This window comes from Sabethes cyaneus, chromosome 3, assembly GCF_943734655.1.
Source record: "Sabethes cyaneus chromosome 3, idSabCyanKW18_F2, whole genome shotgun sequence".
Lineage (NCBI taxonomy): Eukaryota > Metazoa > Arthropoda > Insecta > Diptera > Culicidae > Sabethes > Sabethes cyaneus.
In genome coordinates, this window is record NC_071355.1 from 213,968,127 (window position 1) to 213,990,938 (window position 22,812).

Consider the following 22,812-nt stretch of genomic DNA (forward strand, 5'->3'; position numbering starts at 1 on the left):
TTTGGTAGGGTATGGGTATGTATTCTGCTTGCACGCTAGCAGCTTCTTTTATGCACATTTCGAAACGATTTGAAACTGAAGCATTTCTCTTTCAGGAAAGTTATCCTCACTTTTGTAACTAGGCACCAAGCTAAAATCGCGGCTCATTTCCAATAGCGCATAAAATGTTTTAAATGCATAAAAATTTTTTTGTTAGATTAGGGGCAGTACAAGGCACTTGAGTTGAATTTTGCCACCAAGGAGCCCGAAATTTACAAGAAAACTCCGCAATTATTGGACTTCTAAGCATAACACAAATCAACTCATCCAAAAGTCTACCTTAAAATTTTGATCAATTCTTACTAATTTAATAAGTGTGATTTCAGTACAGGGATACCTCGATATAAGACAACCTCGTTATAAACATTTTCCATTCCAAAAGCGGCGCCATAAATTTGTTCATTATTTCAAAATAATGCTAAAAATTGTCAACAACTAATAGCTCAAACATATTAAATAGTTCAAAAAACATAAACACATAACACAGAGCAAAATTGGTGACTGCTAATACCAAATTTTTGTGAAAAAATTATGTTTCGATATAAGACAATTTCGATAAAAGACAACTTTTTGAAATTATAAATTGTCTTATATCGAGGTATCCCTGTATAATGTTCCGAAAATCGAAAAAATTTAATGCATGCTTATTATTTGCTTCCGTTTCGCAATTTCAAACACTTCACGAGTCGGCTCGTGTGCTGTTGTTGTTGAATCAGATTGCGACTACTCATCTCACGCGCAGGATAATTGTCGTTGCTAATATCTCCGGGGCAGTTTTCTGTCAGCAAAAGACTGATGAATCTGGTGCTGTCATCATCGTTGTACTTGAAGCGATGCCGACGTGTGCACTGCACAAATTCAAATATTGACGAGACAAATAACAGGCTTCCATGTGGTCGATTCTGTACTGAGTTTCCATTACATAAAATCGAAGGTAGCTGAACGTAAAATAAAGTTTTCGTAAGAAACCCGAGACCGAAAAGCCACATCTTTTAATAAAAATTCAACGGTCAATCATCATAAAATCGAAGTCCTTCGAAACAAATTTAAATTAAAACATTTATTTCAGCAAACGACATAGCCGTACTGTGGAAAGCTATATTACAAGACAACTAAGCAGTAGAAATAATTGCCAAATCTTTCCTCCTAAGTTTCTCAAATTTTCGCTTGAAGTAAGCTATTATTACAGCTGAACATGAAATTACAACAGCGGCTGGCAGTGCCAAATTGTTACTTATTTGATGGCATTCCAAAACAGAACTTACACACATTGCACTGGAGGTGTCGTCCTTTACGCGACAGCTTGCGGCTATACGCGGCTATCGTGTGACGATGGGGTACAAATTTGCTCGATTTTAAATAACGATTTATTAGTTTTCAAAATTGTACAGCACGACAGAAGACCCGCAGAACGTAGCGTTTCAAACGGTAGCAGTAATGAATTTGAAATTCAAATTTTCCTGGACCGTAATGTGCTCATTATACGCCAAGAAGGCATGTTTCAGATTTGTCCGAAAACAGTTACGTAAAAAATCAATCAGCTACTATGTCTGAGTTGAAAGGATGGAAGTGCCGAACTGAAACCGCACTGCTACCATTTCGCTAAAGATCATATGAATTATGTATAGCTTGCGGGTTGGAAGCTGTGCTGAGCTTGGAATTCGATTCAAGCAATTTTTTTCATCAAAACTTTAAGCTTACACGTTTGGATCTCATCCGAGTGAGTTAGCTTTCGTGCTCGGTAAACGGCGTCCTGAAAGTAATTAAAAGGTTGTGTAAAAGTTGACGTTAATTACCAAACAGATTAATTTTCCTCGCTTGTCTTTAATTGCTTATCAATAAATTCCCTTTCAATTGGCGGAGCGCAAATTGAGGCCTTTAGCGTTGAAATTCCATAACAACATGAAGCATTGTTTTTTTTTTCAAGTTGCCGACATTAAAGAGTTCCACATAACCAAGAGCAATTGTCGACACTTTCTGACGATTATATTTTTATCCATTTCTTGCTCATTTTTACAGGCCAAGCAGGTGTCAACCAACTCGGCGGCGTGTTCGTTAATGGAAGGCCCCTACCGGATATAGTCCGACGGCGAATAGTGGAACTGGCGCTGATGGGTGTACGACCTTGCGACATATCGCGCCAGCTTCTCGTATCCCATGGTAAGTCCCGCCGCGTTTGTGTTTCCTGTTACACTTTTTTCCAACTTTCCGTTTGTTTTTCTTGTTCCCTGCAGGTTGCGTATCGAAAATTCTAACTCGGTTCTACGAAACTGGTTCGATACGACCCGGTTCGATCGGGGGCAGCAAAACTAAGGTAAGCACTAATTACTGAACGGTTCCGAAATAGAACCGTTTTGCCTATCAATTCTAAGGAATCTTAATTAGTCCACTAATCACCCAACTGCAGTTGTTGTTGGGGGGGGGAAATGAAAGAACTAGGAAAAACGTTTAATCAAAATATAAATTTCTAGTACGTAACGCACCCTTAATGAACTGTGAACAAAGCGCAAATGAAACGATGAGACGCATCATGCAAATGACAGCCCTCGGTTACTCCTACGCCAACCGCACACTACCACCGAAAGAAGCATAGGTACGTCACTGTGGGTGGGTGGGAAAATGGCACCCGCGAGATGGTATCAGATTCTTGCGTGCAGCAAATAATTTATGCTGAAGGTATACGGTGACAGACAGCGGTCAACCTGCTCAGGTGGCCTCGTCGCGTCCGCCGTCGGTGCGTGATCCGTGCGGGATAGTGAGGATAGCCTCCCTTTTGTATTGGCTGTGCTCCGATGATGATGGCGGGACATTTGGTAAATAGACAGCGAATTGAAACAATTGCTTAGCTGATGTACCGCCGGTGATAAGCAATATTGTCGATAATTAGTGTTAACGCGACTAAATATGTCACTGTCATGTTCGGTTACCGCGAGAAGGTAGCAGGCAATAGTAACAGTGAATAAAGAAAGTATTTTGATACTTGGAGTATCAAATTGTTAGTTGATGGCATAAAATTCAGCATATATTAATCATTGGCTTTCAATGATCGAAAGTTTTCGGTGAAAGGAATTGAAACGTTTTATATGAATCAAATCAGTTCATGATACATAGGAGATTTGACCTAAATTATTCATGGATGCTTGCTCTCGACTTTCTTAATCTTTCTTAATCTTTCATGATTTGCCTTTTTTGTTTTTGTTTTTTCGTCTTTCATCTTTAATTTTTGTCACTTGGTTTTCCGTCTTTCGTCATTGACTTTTTTTGTTGTGAGGACTTTGTCGCCTTTAGCAGCCATCTTGTTGTCTTTCAAACGTCTGTCACTGGTTTTTCGTTCTTTATAATTTCTGGATTTACGCCATATTTATATCGTGTTTTTGTCTCTTTCAGCGATGGTAATCAGCTGTCATTTTTCATTGCCTTTGTATTGTATTTTTGTCTATACGGTGTCTTTTCGTCGTATTTTAGTGGTGTTTTCGTTGTCTTACTATTGTCTTTTGGGTGTCATTTTGCTTTCCTTTTGTCATATCTTTGGTGTCGTTTCTTCGTATTCGTCATCTTTTTGTCATCTCTCTGTCGTATTTTTGCTTTCCTTTCATGCTTTTTTGCTATCTTTACGTCGTATCTTCATCGTTTTTTGTTATTTGTTTCTAGCATTGTCACTTTTTTGGTGCATTTTTGTCATTTTGTCGTTTTTTCTGTTGTTGTTTTGAGAGTTTTCGTTGCAATTTTGTGGTTTTTTATTCTTTTTTCGTCAGCTTTTATGGCATCGAAGTTTTGCCATAAACAAATAGTTTTTTTGGTCATTTTTGCCTGTTTTATATCATCCCATTTTTTGTCAAGGTGATGAATGAGCCTCTGGGCTAAAATCACATAACAAAAATGTTGGCTTTTTATTGTCTTTTCATCGTTCTTTCGTCGTCTTTCTGTTGTAAATTCGTCATTATATTGTCGTCTTTTTGCATGCTTAGCGCCTTTGTAACCCTCTTTGAAGATCCCTTTGTTGTTCTTTGTCGAGTTTTTTTTCTCGCACTTTCGGTGTCTTTTCACCGTATTTTAGCTCTAGTTTCATCACATTTTTATCGTCTTTTCATCGCGTTTTCGTTGTTTTTATGCTGTCTCTTCATTGAGTTTTCTTCGTAATCGTTTAGTAATTTTATCATCTCCTTTTTGTTGTATTTTCTGAAGGCCTAAATGTTCAACAATTTCTAATTGTAGAGTATAAAGAGTAAAGCGAATTCTAGTAAATATGGAAGATAAGAATTCCAGCTTTATTCGCTTAGCAATAGTAAAGAGTTTTTAAGTTCTATCGCGCCACATGAATCATATTAGGAACAGTCAAAATATGTTAAGTACGTATTGACAACCTGGCAACATTAGGTACATATTTCCCTTTTATTGCGTTACTCATTGGAGTAACCTTTCTTTACTATTCTGTTCGTTCCTTTCGCTCAGAAGAAGTTTATTACAGTCTATCATATCATATTTTAAAGAATAAAGGTTCGCTTTTCGGGACATTATTTGTGTAGCATTTCAACTTTTGCATAGATATCCAAATTGCATAGATATGGGGACTTGATCAGCAGGTCCGTACGAATTCGTAATACCGTAGAACGACGAATAAATCCGTAGGTCTGGCATCACTTCTTCGGATCATCACCACTCAACCGTTAAAAGTGTTGACCGAGGGATCATCGACTCAACCTGGAGAAGTATTGTCCTTGAGTTTTTTCTGGCTCTACAGAATTCTTTGCCTTAGTTTTGTTCTTCTCATCGCTATACTAGACTTCTGACAGTCCCAACAAAATGAACTCAAAACTTTGTGTTTATGGTCACAACTCCTTCTCCATATCTACAGACCAGTATTCGATGTGCAAGCAAAGTTAACTGAAACAATGTTTTTTTACTATCTGCTGTTGTTACACATCTTTCGGTAAAATCAAATTGCAGTAGGTTTTAATCACACAGCAACGTACTTCGTCTATTTAAAAGCCAGTCAGCCTCAACTCTTAACTGTCCAGTTAGCTTCGAGGTACGATGCTAGTCTAACAAGCCAGTCGTCGTATGTTCGTGTCTCGGTTAGGCGGTGCTTGCTAGTCGGTAGGATCCTTACACTGACCCCGTAATTTTCCTGTGCTCTAACAGCCGGCTGCAAAGTCTGTCGATAAAGAAGGGTAATGTCTAATGACGCCTTAAGCCCACGACTTTTTTGCCTCAACTCTTTATTGATGCTACAAAGCCAAATGTCATTTTCCTCACCTAAAAAGCCTCCTTTATTATCGTCTCAATCGCGAAACAAAAACATTACCTTTACAAATCCATCGAAGATTCAATTTGGCAGGATCGCCAATATGATCTGCGGTGTTTGAGCCATCGTCACAGCTTACCAGTTTTAAAAATCAAAAACGAATATTTTTGAAAAGTTGGTCATTGATCTGCCTCTTCCCAGCCGCGCTTCAGGCCTTCAAAATAGTAATTTTTATTGGTATTACCTGGTTTGTTAACCCTGACATCGAGAATCGCTTCCAAATTTTTGAAGGAGTTGAGGTTTGGGGATTTGTCCGCTGTGGGTCACTCCAGTGCTTGATCCGACAACACCGAAAAACTTGATCTTCTTGGCAGTGTGCTTAGGGTCCCTGTCCTGCTGAAATACCTTGAAGAAGACGTTGTCCTGCTGAAAAACACCTCCGAACCGTCATATTTTCACTTCCATGCTTTACCGTCTTGGGTAAAGGGATTATCAGCATGCTCTTCGACGAATTTAAGCCGTTTGGTTTATTTTCTGGCTTTGCTGGTTAATTTGAGCTTCCGGATAACTTTACTATTCAACCTCTGTGCTACGAGACGGTAACGAACCGAAAATTGATAACTGAAGTCTAAAGGGTTTCCTGGATCTCGCGATATCCAGCCGGCGTTTTTTTCTTGACGGGTTTTTCTTGACATCCTACCGGCGGGTTTTTCTTCACGGGTTTTTCGCATATGATCTTGGGGTACATTCTCGCTGCCTTTTTACGCTTTCTGCTTTAGTCAGAGCGATCCACGACTAATCCAAACGTTTTTAGGTTCAGAAGATTTTTTCCAACGGCTGCCTTGCTGATACTGATACTTCCTAACGATAGCCCAGAGCAATTCATTGTTTTGCACAATTGCACAAAAGCACAATTGCTGTCGAAATAACTGCGTTCTCCTTTTTTTCAACTGAATCAAATGCGATGGCGTATAACTATATAAATGCACCAGGTCGAGCCGTTTGTATGTTCAAAGAATGTTGAGGTATTATAACGTAAACAAACGTTTGCTTGTCAGTGTCAGTGTATTACCAAAACGTGCAAGAAGTACGGACAAAGGTAGATCCATTCTTTCTGGTTGCAAGTGAGTGCTATCTTCTTGCTTTCCAGAGCTCCAGAGCTGGTCCATAAGGCATTCCAGCGTCCGCTCTGAATTTCTTGTTCGGAAGTGTTCGAGCAGCACTTTCCTCTCACTCATGCCTGGAGCTCAAAGTTAGAGAAACTCAGTGTCTATAGATTCCTAATCGCGTGGATCAGATCCTATCTGATAAATCACTTTGGATTAAGATTGGAGCTTCTCGTTTTGAAGTGTTCACGAATGGTTCTGGTGTTCCCCAAGGAAGTAATCTTAAACCCGCAAAAAGCAAAGTCTGAGTGCTAATTCCATTATCGAAATTTGACCTTCTGTTTTTATACGACAGACTTCGTAACTAGCTGTTTAGAATACAGGACAGTGCGGAGTCAGTGCTACGATCCTATTGACTCTAACAGCCTCTACCAGCTGAGATTCGAACATACGACGACTGGCTTATTAGACCAGCGTCTTACCTCGAGGCCAACTGGGAGACATCTTGAACCCGCTTGTTTCGCTAACTATTCAAGAGCTGACGATGTGCAACGTCAAATCTGAACGCCCCCGTGCATCACCGGTACACCTCTTCTGGTAGGTACTGGAATCATTTGACATAACTTTGTTTACATGTTTATGAAGAACAACTGGTGCACATTTCGTCAAAGTATTCGACCACGTTGCGGAGCAGTACAGTATGGAACACGAACGACGGAACAAAATCATGTACAAACACTTAGAAAATCCAGAGTGGTCTAGATCAAAGTTGGCTAAAGTGCTATAAATGTCAAAACCAACAGTGTGTAATATTCTGAAGGGCTACAAAGAGAACCTAGGTGTAGAAAAGTGACAGAACTTTCAAGAAAACCGGACCTAACGACCGAGAGCTGAGGAGGCTGATATTGAGGTGCGTTGAATCCAATCCTGGCATCTCCATCCGGGATATGGCTAGAACAATGCCAACTATCAAACCACGCAGAATATCCTCGCTCTAGAAGACTTTAGGTCTTACAGTACCAGTAAACGTCCGAATCGGCACTAATCCTGGTCTAACAAGCCAGTCATCGTTTGATCGAGCCTCGGCTAGGCAGTGACTGCAAGATAGAGTCAGTAGGTCCATTGCACTAGCCCTGTAGTTGTCCTATTTATACAGCCGGCTGCGAAGTCTGTCGATAAAGAAGGGTCAAGTTTTAGAAGGACGCCGTTTAAGCCGAAGGCTTGTTTTTTAAAGGTAACGTTATATTCTGGTCTGTTTAGCTAGCTGTCACTGCTCTAAAGTGGTATGAGGAACCCTCCAAATTGCCTGGAGTTTCGACATACTAAAATTTTTTGGGAATTTGTCAAACAACGACTTTGACGAAGCGGGGAAATAGTCAACAGTACTACAGAAATGCGTTCAAAGTGGAAGAAACATATTGATTCAGTCTGTGCTGGGTGTGATAATTCTATTAAGAAAAAATTTCAAGATTTTATCAGAATGTCGTTTCATGTGGAGTTTTTTACTTATTTACATATTTTTAGAAAAATGTATAAGAATTTTATTAGATTCCGACAAATTGATTTCCCTGATGATAGACTTTGTATGACAACAAAGTGAAGCTAATATTAACTAGGAAGTAATAATAATATTAAGTAATAACAAATATTCAAATTGTCTGTAAAACTGACCAAGCGTATAACCAAGTGCAATAAAAAAACTCACTCATCCAAATTACAACACATCGCCACATTCTATTGACCGGCACTGTGCCCAGCTGGCCGTCGTCGCTGCTGTGGCTTGTTGAAACATTTTATCCCAGGCAGTCAGCTTTACGCTTCAGCGTGCAAAGTTCTCAGGCAAGGCCGGCGGGCGGCCGCAAGCTAAACAACGACGATGACATTAAAGAGAAGCTTCCCGTTCTGCTGCTGCTGCTGATGGTTCTTTTTTCCGCCGTATTTAATGTTTAGTGCTTCCTCCCATTTGACGGGTGAAATATGACCTGCGCTGTGGTCCCGCGCTCGTTCAAGATCTTCGCCACAAGATACATTATAGTGTCTTTCCTATGGCACAAGAAGTGACTACCAGGAAAGCATTATGGTTCGTCGCTGCTGGCTACTGGCACCGCTCTGGGAGGAGTTATGATGAACATGTATTCTGCTGAGTAATGGATGTACCTTTCTCTGCATTCAAACGTCGGGTAGTAAATACGCCCAACCCCACTCGGCTTGGTATAAGAGAGACAACGCTAGTCTCATGTGAAACATGTGTGTTAACAGATGAGTGACCCAGACGGACAGAGAAAGAACGGATCAGCGGCTAGCATAAATCATAGCCTGGCGCATAGGTTGGCTCCGCTGGACACAGGAAGTTGATGATCTCTTTTGTGGTTTCGGTGAAATCGGTCACCGAACATGGAAAAGCTGACAAAACGGTTAGTAAATTTAAATTAAATTTTACGATGTTTATCTGGTCCGCTTATCGGGAATCGGGGCGGCTCTTCGCAGGAGCTTGTCAGACTTTGTCTGCCAGTGGCAGTATGTTTGCAGTGTACGGTTCGGCTCGTGAGCGCTCTCGGGGGAAAATGTGGTGTGAACATCGCTACAACCAGGGTGGTAAATGCAAATGAAGAGATGGACGAGCAAGATTAGCGCTGGAAACATTTGCATAAATTAGCTCTCCGGCTCCGGCTGTTCGCACCAATGTTTGTGGATTTTCTGCGCTGAGAACGGTAGGTCACAGGATTCACCTGTTTCGCTAACGGGGAACATGTTTTTCGGCTGGACTTTGTCTGAAAATAATGACGCTTGACTGGAAGTAGTGAGAAGTGGTTGGGCATGTGACATAATATCACTGTCAGGCTTGGGTGCTACAATATTCACATTTCCCTCAACTTATTCTTTTGTTTGTTAGTATTATTTAAAATTTCTTGAAATATACTCTAGTCGACAACTCAAACGATTTATTCATAAATTTAGTTTACAAAATTTTGTGTGTGATCGGAGTGATGGGCCTCCTACTCTTCAGCTCCCAATCGAAAATCAATACAAAAATAATTATTCCGGGACAAATGATTGATGATCGGTTAAGCGCACGTTAGCAGCTTATCAGCACATCGGAGGAATATTGCGTTACACAGCATTGCTTTTTCGATACGGCTCGTAAAGGTGTTTATGTTCCCATAACTAGCGACAGGTAAAGTACACAGATTTCGCTTGTTGTTGGCCACGCTTGGTTTCCCGGCGAATGACGTGCCACAGCTAGCCAGTCTGTCTAGCGATGGTACATGCAAAGCTAATAAACTCGGCAGCAAACTTTGCGCCCTCTCCAACCGAAAATCGAATGAGTCGAAAAGCTAACAAAACCCGCAGGTGCAAAATGTCATAGAGGAGTGATAAAATCCCTGCTCCCAGGTAGGTAGGTAACACAATGTAAATAAATCACGTCATACACGCGAACTCTATGTTATCAAACTGTGCCAGACTCTTTTAGCGTTTAGCACATGTTCAAGCAATCGAAAGGTGCTGCACTTACGTGAGAGGGTGGAATGACGTGAGGACCTACCGGAGGGAGTAATGAATAATTTTCATATTTAGTTTAATGTCGACACTATTACGATGAGCATCAATCAAGCGGACGGACGACTATTAACAACGACCTGCTTCCCGAACACCCATGGAGTGGACTCCACGGTTGACGGGGACGTTATTTGGGAAAAACCGACGGAAGATGCCGGGAGGGTGCGAGCAACAGCATGGGTAGCGATAGCACAGCATGTGTTTAACAATAATCATACCGTGCAGGAAGTATCGCTGATTATTGACTCCACAGGCTCGCGCGCCAGGTTGATAAGGGATAATTAGGTACCCTTGTTGTATGCTGTGCTTTACTAGCAGGCTGGGTGGCTTCCGAACTTTGTACGATGGAGACAAATTGTTTTCCGATCAAGTACAAATATTTGAACACGTAAGCCGATGTTGTTACATATATCCGTGAAAGGAAACGATTCTGGTTAATAACCAGCGGTTATTCATTAGGTCAATATTTGTATCTACCTATATTGGAATATCGTTCCACTATGGTTCAGACACGTTGTATCTACATATATTGAAATACCGTTCACTCACAATGCTTACACAGAAACTTATTTTTAATTTGACAAGTTTTGTATCAATCGAGGCTGGTCAAAATAGGGCACGGGATGGTATTTTCAGCCCATTAAGCGATGGCATCTATTTTTTGGCCTATGGCCTAGTTCTAGTGGTTTTGACGTTCTTTAAATAAAAAATAGTAGATTACTTACAGTCTTGAGAAAATAAAAAAATATATAAATATAAAAATGATTTTTTTTAAGTTTATACGTCATTGGTCCGCGGGTTTTAAAGTTGATTTCCGATTTCTATGATCGGATACGCTTTAGTAGTTACTGCCCAACAAACACCGAGGCTGAATTTTAATTCAGCTACTGATTTGGTTACAGCTGATTTAACACTGAATACAGGTGGTAGACACTGAATAAATTTAAGCAAACGGTTCTGTATTCTATAAGTGTTTAAGCAGCCAACGAATGCGCTGTAAACCAGCTGCTTCTCATAGTGTCACAAGCAGATTAGGCGCATCTTCAACCTCTCTACAACCCGTCAATATTCTCAATAATTGTGCTGCACTAGCTGAATAAACGATTTGTCATCTTAATAAACAGCCCTCCCACGAAACATTTATGCGCTGATTAAACATTTTAGCAGCCATTATTATTCAGCCACAGCTGAATATTCATCGAATAAAATTTATGTAAATAATTCTACAATACTTATTCAGCCGAAATTGGAGAACTTATACAACCTATTTCGTTTGAGGCAGAAAAAAACACTTGTTAAACAATTATATCACCCTTTATATAACCTTAGTGCGACTTGTTTTCAGCTTTGCTCAAATTGGTTATTTAAAAACGCGCAAAAGCCTCTGTTAAGCTACTTTACAGCTTCAAAGCAGTTATTAGCAAGCCCGAAGCTTAACTTAGATGTTTAGGAGCTGAAAAAAGGTTTTTATTTCGAAAACTAAACCATAGTTCAGCCACAGGTCAAATAAATTCAGCTATAAAAACGTTTGATGAGCCTGAAATTGTTACTTGGGTAGCTGCTTTCAAAGCTGCAATGGAGCTCGATAGAGGCTTTTGCGTGTTTTTAAATAACCAATTTGCGCAATGCTGTCGATTCTATTTTTAGAACGAGAAATAGTTTTGCAATGCTTCAGTCACTTAATCAATGTCTCATCAACCTTTGCGCAGCTAAAAAAGCTGCAAAAAGTTATTTTGAAAATTTGTAGATACATAAGAAGTGACTAGTTGCTAGAAATATTAAAATGCATAGAATTAGAAAATAGTTTTATCCGTTAATGACACAAAAAAAGACTTGTCTTACGTCCAAGCTGCATAAAGTAACCACTCAAATGGTGTTTGACCAACCGATGTTTAAGCTACTTTAAGTTCTTCCAAACCAGCTTTCCTCCAAAGCTTATAAACAAGCTTAATAGCGGATTTTTCTGCTAAACAATCCGCTTCTAAACAGCCATGAACATCAAAACGTTTTACGGTTGCTTAAGGGTGTTAAAGTGGGTTCTTAAACCAGTAGAGGCTTTCATTAGGCTCACAGCTTCCAAACTACTTTAAAGCTGCTTGAGGGTGTTAAAGTGGCTTTTCAAACTAATACAACGCTTTCATTCGGTTCACAGCATACATTCTGTTATTGAATTTCGCAATTCGACTGGCAGCAAAAATATATGTCAGCTATCGATATTATCGACTGCTTCAAGTGTAAAGATATTTTCACTGTCTGTTCTGCAGATGCAGATGGGGCGAATCACACGGTGAGTGCTTATGAATCAAAAGATGGCGGTTCAATTCTCGAAAGATGACGACATGCATTTTCAATTAGCTTGCTTATACGAATTCAAGTTATTCGAAATTAAAAATATAGCATACGACGCCATAGCAAAATAAATATGACGCGTTCTATTTTTTTTTAATTTAAAAATAGATTATTGTTGGCTGCATAAAGGTTGATGAGCCGTTGATTAAGGACTGAAAAAGCATTGCAAAACTATTTCTCGTTCTTAAAATAGAATTGACAGCATTCCGGAAAATGGCTCCATTGCAGCGTTGAAAGCAGCTACCCAAGTAACAATTTCAAGCTAATCAAACATTTTTTAGCTGAATTTATTCAGCCAGTGGCTGAACTATGGTTTAGGTTTAGAAATAAAAACCATTTTTCAGCTCTTAAACATTTGGGTTAAGCTTCGGGCTTGCTAATAGCTGCTTTGAAGCTGTAATATAGCTTAATAGAGGCTTTTGCACATTTTTAAATAACCAATTTGCGCAAAGCTGGAAACAAGGCGCACAGAGGTTATATAAAGGGCGATATAACTGCTTAACAAGTGTTTTTTTCTGCCTCAAACGAAAAAGGTTGTAAAAGTTCTCCAATTTCGGCTGAACAAGTATTGTAGAATTGTATACATAAATTTTATTCGATGCATATTCAGCTATGGCTGAATAATAATGGTTGCTAAAATGTTTAATCAGCGCATAAATGTTTCTTGAGTTTTGTGTCGTCGATTAATGTTTCGCGCATATCTACGTCATTTTCATCAATCCACTCAAATTCGTCTGGCCTGGTTGGGAGAATCAGCACTTCCTGCTGAAGTCTTGCAGTAACACGCCTAGGAAAAACTTTTCTGACGGATTTTATCGTTTTGTGTATTGTGCGATCATTCAACATTACCTGAGATGCAAAATATAGTCTGTAAGTGGCACCCACTATGTCTTTCAGGAAGCTTTTGAGTGAGGGACCGTGTAGGTTATACGGAAGAACCTAAAAACCAGACTGCAGTGTTCGATGCATTTTATGTCTATCGATGAAGTTTAGCACGAATATCGAGAGGAAACATTGCCCTTGGTGTCTGGTAGTACTCCGTAGCCCCTCAAAAGTTTGTGCGACACTGCTGACGACGCTATTAGTGGTGGCAAAAATCTTTTAGGCAGGATAGCACTCAAGGAGTTCCTCGGTGGTATACGGTATGCTCTGTAAAGCCTAAATGAAGCCTCAAAGTTTATGCTAGACGAATAAATGAGTCCTGTTCACACATATATGTTGAAAATAAAAGGTCGCTATTCAAAATGTTGACTATTTGTATTTAAATGCATCAGTATGTTAATTTTATCGAAGCTTAATACTGCCGCTACTCGCATAACAGTCCCATTTTTATAGGAAACTCCATAGAAAATGGGATTGCTATCCGAGTTGCGACAGAATAGTTGTATCTTCAAATGAAATCTTAATTATAATTCCCCGAATAAATTTTCCACTTGATATTTTTTTCATGTGACATCACACAACTTCATACCCCCCTCCGCCTACGTCGCAAATCGTCACGATTTTGTCAACCCTCCCACACTTTATTTTTTGTATGCCCGACGTTTCGATGTATTTAACAGCTTTTTCAAGGAGTTAGATCTTAAATACAACAAAACGTCGGGCATAGAAAAAATAAAGCAAGTTTTGCTTTGTCGATTAAGTGTCCTGCCAAAAATATAATGTTTGGGAATCATCAACAGCGCACTCTATCGCTACATGGATAATTTGCTTACAAACAGCCATCTGAGGCATTTCTCTAAGGTGCGTTCGGTCAGTGACCTATTCGGACCATCGGAACATTGCACCGTCAAGTCATCAATCGGAACAAGCCTGGACGATTTCGAATGTAGGAAAAGAATAGCCTAGGTTTTAGCACTATTGATCCGCATTCATTCAGCTTGTAAAATAGTCTGTCAGACAATCCACACCGCTCTGAAGCTTGCATGTGAGAGAACGTATGACGCAATCCACGTACATCCTCGCTGTGATTGTCGGCAAACCGTGGCAACACACTGCCCCCTTGGAAGGATGGGATGGGAAAATGGCGGAAAATGAAAACTATGATGCCATTTATTATGGGCATTTGTGGAATATCAAGGAGAGGTGCGCGACGTTAGACATATGAACGAAAAGCATACGAATATTAGGTGTAATGGACGATAGGTGTAATGGATGATATGCATAATAGATGATAGGCATATTGGACTGTAGGCATAATGGACGTTAGGTATAATTTACAAAATTTTGTTTTCTTAAGAATATGAACTTGAGCATAAACAAAACGGACAATTTGGCAGAAAAACATTTGGCATAACAACCTTTTGGTATAACTCCGTGAAAAATGTTTAGACTTTCCATAGACGATTCAGGGCGAGACGTGCTCAGGCCGCGAGGTTTGCGGCAACCTGCCTTTGGAAGTACTGGCCACTGCGGGGGCAGCCGGCCCCTGCAGAAATCAAATCTGGCTTGGTTTACTCGCTTTCCTAGGTTTACCAACTTTTGTTAGACTTTTGTTCCCTAGCATTCGCATCGAGTCACTGAGTTGGCACTGAATTGCCGGATAACAAATAGCCGAAACCCAAATGGCCGAGTTTCAACAACTTGTATAGAAGGACAAAATTGTATTTAGCCTAGGGCTGTCTAACCGGTAGTACCGGTAGTACCGAAACCGGTAATACCGGCCAATTTTTGGATACCGAAATACCGGTTTTGGAAAGGCAAAAAACCGGTATTTCCGGTATTTTCTAATCTGCTTGTTTTTTCCAACTCCTCATTTTAATAAGAACTAAATTTGATAAAAGATTATAAAACTCTTAGAAAAAAAACTTGGTGTTAATGCCGACGAGATTCTTCGACTACTAACAATGAAGAGAGTATAATTGTGGGTCAAATTATTTTAGCTCTTGAACCCGTTTAAGGCACAGTAGAGTAACTTTGCTGTAAAAATGTTTCATTGTATGAGCCAGACGTCGCGTTTCAATTTATTTTTGAACAACTTGATATTCAAAAGCCACCAAATTATTCGAGGCTATCAAATAACGAATTTAGGAAACAAGATCAGGGCCCCGAAACGTCACTTACAATAGTAAATTGCAGTGTTGGGCACCGCTAATTCGCTAACCAATTCAATTCGCTCGATAATCGCGGAAATTTCGCTAATCACTAATCGCAAACTGCAAATTAACAGTCACAGTTTATTTTTTAACATATCATAACAACTTGCATTGTAATCTATCACTGTACAAATTATTACTAATTTATCTTTATTACATGGCTTTTCTTAATAAAACTAAGATCAAAACCTATAATAATGGATAAAATGCTCTACAGTTTATTAATTTCAAAATTAACAGCGGCAGTTCATTTGGAATTTCGGATCAGCAACAATTTGGCTAGTCTGAGTATAAATTATGAAGCCTAATTAGCGTTTCGCGATTGCCCGGTTAGCGAATTAGCGGTAGCTAACACTGGTAAATTGTTATTCAACAATGAAGCTTCAGTTTTAACAGAAGCAGCGCCGGTTCGTTCCAAAATTGGCTTCAATCAGCGTCATTGAAACGATTTTCACTTCATCATGACGACCGGTTTTAAAGTTTCATTTGTATTTCCCTATCAAATATTCAGAAAAAGGTCAGCCTAGACTTTGAATGCAATTAAATTGATTTTGAGTAACATTTCCTACATTAATCTACTCAACACCGACAAATCGTGCATGACTGTCAATCGTCATCATTTGACACTGTCAGTAGCTTCAGCTGAAGCTTGCTCGAAACGTTCTGTTCAACAAATTGAACAAGTCGCTTCATATATGAAGCGAATGTAAGGGAAAGTTAGCTTCATTTATTTGTTTCGACGATGCCGGGCTCTGATCAGAATACGGGGATCTTTGCGCGTTTTGAGCATTCTTACCAGCAAAGGATCTGCCAGGAAAGAATTTGGAATATCTTTCGAGTGATACATTGATTACACAAGGAGATGAAATCTGCACCCCACTATCTTCGAATAGTGAGATTGATAGCAGAGAAGAGAAGGTATTTGTGAACGATGATGAAGAGGATGACGTTATGCAGGAGTTCCGGTTTGGGGATGGAGAAAAAATTGTAGAGAGGCTGTAGGAGACCGGGGCATTAATTACGCTGGAAGCAACAATACAAGATATTTTGTAAATAATTAAAGGCGGGTCTCCCTACTATAAATTTGAAGAAATGAAAGGTAAGTTCCTGATGTGCTTAGAGTCGTTCGCTAAACATCGATGAAAGCGGAAGTTTTTTCAATTGTTGGAAGTGTTGGCAATGAAATTCGTTCTATATTAAGGGCTAAGTGTATTATATCTGCATCATTTCTATTTTGCTAAGCAACAATACTGAAGCTAATGTTTCAAAATAAAAAGATTTACTGAAAAACATCGATATTTCTATTGATTTCGAATAATCTGCCAATACCGGTATTCTACCGGTATTACCGGTATTTTCTACGCCAATACCGAAATACCGGTTTTCACCAAAAGCGCCCAATACCGACAGCCCTAATTTAGCCGTATCATGATATGATGAACCCCTATTTGGCCGAATCACAAAAGGCCAAAACATGAAAATCCGAGCACCTACTTGGCTGAATCTCGTCGAAAACTATTTTTGCGAATAATATTGATAAAAATAATGACAACAAGATACATACACTCTGCACCTTATTTTTATTTTGGATATTATTTATAGTACAAACCACCACCCAGTTAGCTTCGCGGCATGATGGTCTAGTAGCCTGTTCGAATCTCGGCTGGGCGGTGCTGCAAGAGTCAATAGGATCGTCCTGTTGGGTTTCGTCCATTCGTATGTAACCTGTATCACCAAAAAATGCATTTTTAAACTGAGTCCAGTAGACCGCTTGCAAGCTAACTTCCACACGTCCATTCCATATCGTCTCTTTCTTCCATTATAGCTATTGTCCATTATGCCTATCATCCAATCTGTCTATCGTTCATTATGCTTAACGTATTTATGCCTAAGGTTCATAAGCCTATCGTCCGTATACCTAGTGGGGTACACTCATCAAGAAGGGCAAAAGTCGTGTTTGGATGCATTGGTCTTTACAAATTTGGCAGGAGACGGTCCCTGATGTAATTAACGGGTGACTCATGTTGCCATATCCACAGATCGCGTACCAGAGAAAGAATTTTTTAGGATGATTTCGACAACCTCTTCCGTATATTCTTGGAGACTGCAAACTTAAAGGCGGCAGCATAGCATTCCTGTTCCGGCATTTATCTTCTGTCGGCCTTGATTTTGGTTTCATCGTTCATTACAATGCAGAACGATTTCGTTAGACACTTCCTGTACAACTTTCTTGCGCGAGTTTTGCCCGCCGTGTTCTGTTTGTCGCTCCGGTCCGGTACCTTCCGAACTTTGTACACGTGCTGTCCAGAACATTTAATTGTCTTTTGCCAAATAAACCCAAAATTTCGCCTGTTTTTGCCATATCCCGTATCGAAATATTGGGTTGTGCTTGAACGCGTAACTACCATCCTGACATTCTCCAGGTCTGTGGTGCCACGTTTCCTACCGATGCCATCTTTCCGCTCCGAGAAATTGAGTACTTTTTTAAAATGTTACCCCGTTTATCTGTCAGCATTTCACTGAATAATTTTAACACGGGATATTGAATTGTAAACTACCTTACATTTTCAAAGGCTTTGGTATCGTGGCTAGCCACTACGGGTCAACCTAGTTACAACATACTGAATGATAATACGTTGTCACAATAAAAAAAATCCAACTGCAGTCGGAAAATATTCTAAACCGAATCCGTTGGCTCCAGATTTGCATGCAGATCATAAAATCTGTTATTACACCAACAGCATAAAATCAAATTACACCCCACCAGCAACCATCAGCAAGAGGTGTTGGATCAACCATAAATATTAGAACTACATGCCCCGAAGAGCAGAAAAAAAAAATTCAAATCAGCAATCCATAAACCAGAATCGTGGCCCCATCGCATTGGTCGGTGGTGTGGTGGCTTGATTATTGCATTTTCCTTTTTCGTCTAGCGTCTAGGGAATCGACCATCATATAATTATTCTAATAAAATAATTTCCAGTGTTTTCCCCTGTGACTACACGGTTCGATTCGATTCAATAGTTTTTGTTCCGACTTTTGCTTTGCGTGCTGGTGCTGGCGCTGCAAAACGTGGTTGGCACATTCAGATGCAGCCACGGTGCCGCCGCCCAGCGGTCTATGATTATTCTCACAATGCGAAGCGAGAGGCAGTATATGATCGATTGTCGATCGTAAAGTTTTATAGAAGAAGCCTGCGCCTTGGAACGGTTCAGAGTCTAATTTCTTAACGCTAGAGAGTGTCATAAAGAATCGAAAAGTTGCAATTAAAATAATTTGTATATTCAATTTGAATACAGTTTAGCTCTTTTGTATGGCAATACCGGATTTGATACTGTGGTTTGGCTTTCGTCACTGGAATGGGTCTCCATTGTGATTATGATCCGAAATGGTGACGATATGGTCTAATTCGGTGTCATTTGGGTCAGCCAAATTGGTCAGCAGTTAATTACAGTGGGTGCAACATAAAGGTGATTGAACAATTAATGGCGGTTATAAGAAGCACCAGTGTGGATACGATTTATGATATTATTTTCATTTAATTATATACGTCGCTTTGTTTTCAAATTGAATCCATTTCTGTTAAGTGACCCTTGTTAGTGAATGGTTTGCTTTGGTTCATGCCACCAACTTGGGGATTGTTTCACGACTGAGCGGTCACGAGCACTCGCCGAAAGCCATATCGCTAGAATACTTACGGTATCAGTATGGAAAAGCGATAAGCCGTTTTATTGCTGCCTGCCGGTAGCCGAAACTGTATTTACCTGCACTGACTATACCGGCCGTCGTGACGTGCATGGTTTCCGCTGAGGAATTTCCATTTTATTACGATATCGGAAAAAGCATTCCACAATTAAACGTATCCGTGAAAATTTTGTTACACTTTCGGAGGGTCTTTCTCGCGATTATTTGAATAGTGTCGTTTGCGGTGCTAAATTCTCGAGGTTAGCCACTTTATTTTAACATTGAAAATGCCTCATTTTCCAGCCAATACAACGGATTTATTCCATTCTCGGAAGCCGAACGATAAGCCGCCTCCTTAAACCTACGCGGTGCCGAAACGGTGGCGAAATGTGACTGGACACGCAATTTTGCTGTCGAAATAATAAACTTTTGCGATAAAATGTGTTGCGTGATTTAGGCAGTTTGCTGAACCTGCAGACAAGGTGCAGTTAAAGTGCGGATTGTTATTCCGGTTGTACGTCATTGTTCCGCTCGTTACGGTTTATTATTTTAGGTGTAATAGTTTAGTTGTATTTGATTTTTTTCGCCGGGGTTTCTGAAATAAGTTAATATTCATACAATTTTAATATAAAAGGCAGGTATATTATTATTTCTGTCATCAAATTTCAAATTTCTGCCAATTAAAAATATCTAAAATCTAAGCTCATGTTTGCGCTGAAATCGTTACTATTATTATAGAGAAGCATTGCTCAGTACTGTAAAAACGAGTTATTAAAATCATGTTCCAGGCGAAAAAGTCACGAAAACTAAGAATGAATTTACGACCACAATTTCCTGTGAAGCGTACAACGATCTTTACAACAATAGCAGAACGAAAACTGTTACAGCTTTTGCGAGTTGGATCAAACGATAAGATATTCATATTTATGATTTGTTCGGTAGAAACCCTTCTACCGACACGACCGTACAGTACCTGGTTGATGAATGATTACTTGCACGCTTGTTCGAGCTACTTTGTCGTAGAAGCGGAAAATAATTGAAAAGTGTTGAAATTACACGTTTAGCGTCTTTTGTACCGGCAAAACGGTCCCCGTAGTCGAGCCCGGTTTGCGTGTACATAAGTTGCACCCACAGCCTGGACCTGGTCATAAATTTAATCACCCACTTGTCGTTGTTTCGTTACAGCAAGTGGCCACTCCGACGGTGGTCAAGAAAATACTTCGCTTCAAGCAGGAAAATCCGGGTATGTTCGCGTGGGAAATTCGCGACCAGCTGCTAGCGCAGCGAATATGTGATCCCAACACGATACCGTCAGTCAGCTCGGTCAACCGGATACTGCGGAATGGGGGCCTCTGGACGGACGATATGACGTCGAATGGTGAGTATAGATAAAAAAAATGTTTGCTCGTTCCTCGTTATGCATGATAGAGGAAAATTTACGTTTTTGCTGATATCTTAGCAAGAAAGCTACTGCCGGAGAAGCCGAATCATAAAGCCGAAGCTGAAGAGACTGATTTTAATGAATTTTGTTCAAATGTTGGGTTATGTCTACTAACTCTTTGAGTAGCTACACGTGTTTTTCTGTGTGAAGCTTTAAGCTAAACAATACAGCGATTTTAACTGCTAGTCTACGCATGATCCCTGAGGATGTCCATACCAGCGACTGCCGTACTCTGCCGTCTCGTCCAGGAAACACATGTTCAATCCGTCCTCGCATCCACCGGTTCCTCGCCGTTCCGTCAACCACGAGTACCAAGTCGCCTTCCGCCAGATCCTTCACAGCCTGGAATCATTCGCATCTCCGCGTGATTAGGGGTTGATATTCCTTGAACCATCTGCTCCAAAAATTGTCCAAGAAGTACCAGCTTAGCTTCCAGCTGTTCCGAAGTGTAAAGCGTACGTCCGTCTGTTCGGTCGGTAGGAATTTCGACCCAGAAAAGTTACCCAGCAAAAGTGGTTGGGTGTTAAAACCTTCTTATCTGCAGAAATCTAGTGGGACAATGGTAAGCGGTTCGGAGGTGATAATTCCCTCCGCTTCCAGAAGGATGGTCTCAAACATTTCATCATCCGTTTTGTTTGAGTTAGTCACCGTTCGCTTTATAATCTGAGTTTCTAGATATTTTCGGTGAAAATTAGACCAATACTGTGTTTTCAGCGGACGTTTCGACCTACTAGATAGATGACGAGGTAGTGAATATACGTGTTAATGCGTAGTCAATGACCGAAGAATAGTAGGTCGAAACGACCGCTGAAAACACAGTATTGGTCTAATTTTCACCGAAAATATCAAGAAACTCAGATTATATTTCATTATCCGGTTTGCGTGGACAATGCAGGATTGCTTCAATCGCCACCTTTGCCGATCGCACGAGTCTCTCCCGCGCGACTCCCATGTGCGGTGCTGCTGGTGGGATGAATTTCCAAGTGATTTCTACCGACGTAAACTTTCGAGGCTGCTTTGCTTGAAACATCCATTCGAGCCTGCAACTCGTTGCTGGTAACTTGTAAACAGATGGCGCTGTTTGTCCAGAAGTCTCTTGACCACGAAGCGTTGCACAGCGATGATGAAAGATTCGGTGCTCAGTGAGTGTCGCACAGCTCTGACTGTAAGGCTGGTGAAGAGGGCAACCCAGTGTTTCACGTTGCTTCTGCCCACTTTACGAGTACTGGCCCGAGGTAGTCCAACTTGGTGAAAGTAAAGGGTTGTGTGAAGGCTGTCAGGCGGATTTCAAGCAGAGGAGCTATGACTAGTGGTTTGGCAACGCGTTGTCGGATCTCGTTGAAGATGGTTTCATGGTTGGCGTGACGAAAACGGCGATGATACCAGTCTGCAAGTAGGAAAGTAATAAGATGTTTATTGGGCAAGATCATGGGAAACCTAGCTTCGGTCGGTGCGTACGGAGCGGCACCGATTCGGCCTTGACTACGCAGGATACCCTTTTCATCTAGGAACGGACAGTTTGTGTAGATGGTGCTTGACTTGTTCTAGGTAGCTGGTCGATTTCCGGGTGGCCCTTGTGTTTTGCCGAGGATGCTGATTAAGAGCGTCAGCGAAGGACTCGCTTTGAGCGACCATCAGCTATTTTGGTCCACCGATCAAATCTTGCGAATACCATGTTTGAAGCAAAGTAAGCGGTGTAAAGATAAATAGGACGGAGTTCTAGCACAGACAAACAGACATAACACACGTTTTCCATTCTTCGCACCGGTTAAACCGTCATTTCAAATTTGGGCTTAGTTGGGAATGTCTCCGTTTTGGTTAAAGTGGCGCTTTTTAATGAAAGAAGGGGAATGCTCCATAAAAAATATTTGCTAGTTCGAGGGTTAATCCTGTTACTATTTGATATTTGGGAATGTCGATCATAGATGGCGCTAGTGTTCAGGCTAAATGTGAGGTACGCTAATTTTTGTTGATTTTTCTTCCAAGAGTTATGTCTGTTTGTCAGTGGTGCCAGTCTACTACAGTCGGTGTAACAGTGCGCTACTTGGGTCACCATTCTTCAGACTCGTAGAGGGAGACCAGTCCTCGAAACCAAGGATCGTTTGCGGTTACCTGCGAGGTGTTGTTCCATGTGGTTGCTTGATCGGCAACCTTCAGTGCAAACGGTACCGAGCTCCACTCCAACTGCTGTGTAGATGACAAAACCTCGCCAATCCGAACGGCAACGAATGCAGTGTTTGCATCGCTCCAAGCGGATACCCAGAACAGCCGCCTTCGGTTCAAGTCGAGGGATCG

The 22,812-nt window shown here is 40.6% G+C and overlaps 1 protein-coding gene across 1 annotated transcript in view; it reads left to right on the forward strand.

Annotated features, from left to right (window-relative positions):
* LOC128740681 (paired box pox-neuro protein) overlaps positions 1–22,812 on the forward strand; it is a 42,268-nt gene that overhangs the window by 13,162 nt on the left and 6,294 nt on the right. Inside the window, exons 2-4 of the mRNA XM_053836242.1 lie at positions 1,982–2,199; positions 2,274–2,353; positions 20,262–20,454. Coding sequence (XP_053692217.1) covers positions 1,982–2,199; positions 2,274–2,353; positions 20,262–20,454 — 491 coding nt within the window. The remainder of the gene's footprint in view (positions 1–1,981; positions 2,200–2,273; positions 2,354–20,261; positions 20,455–22,812) is intronic.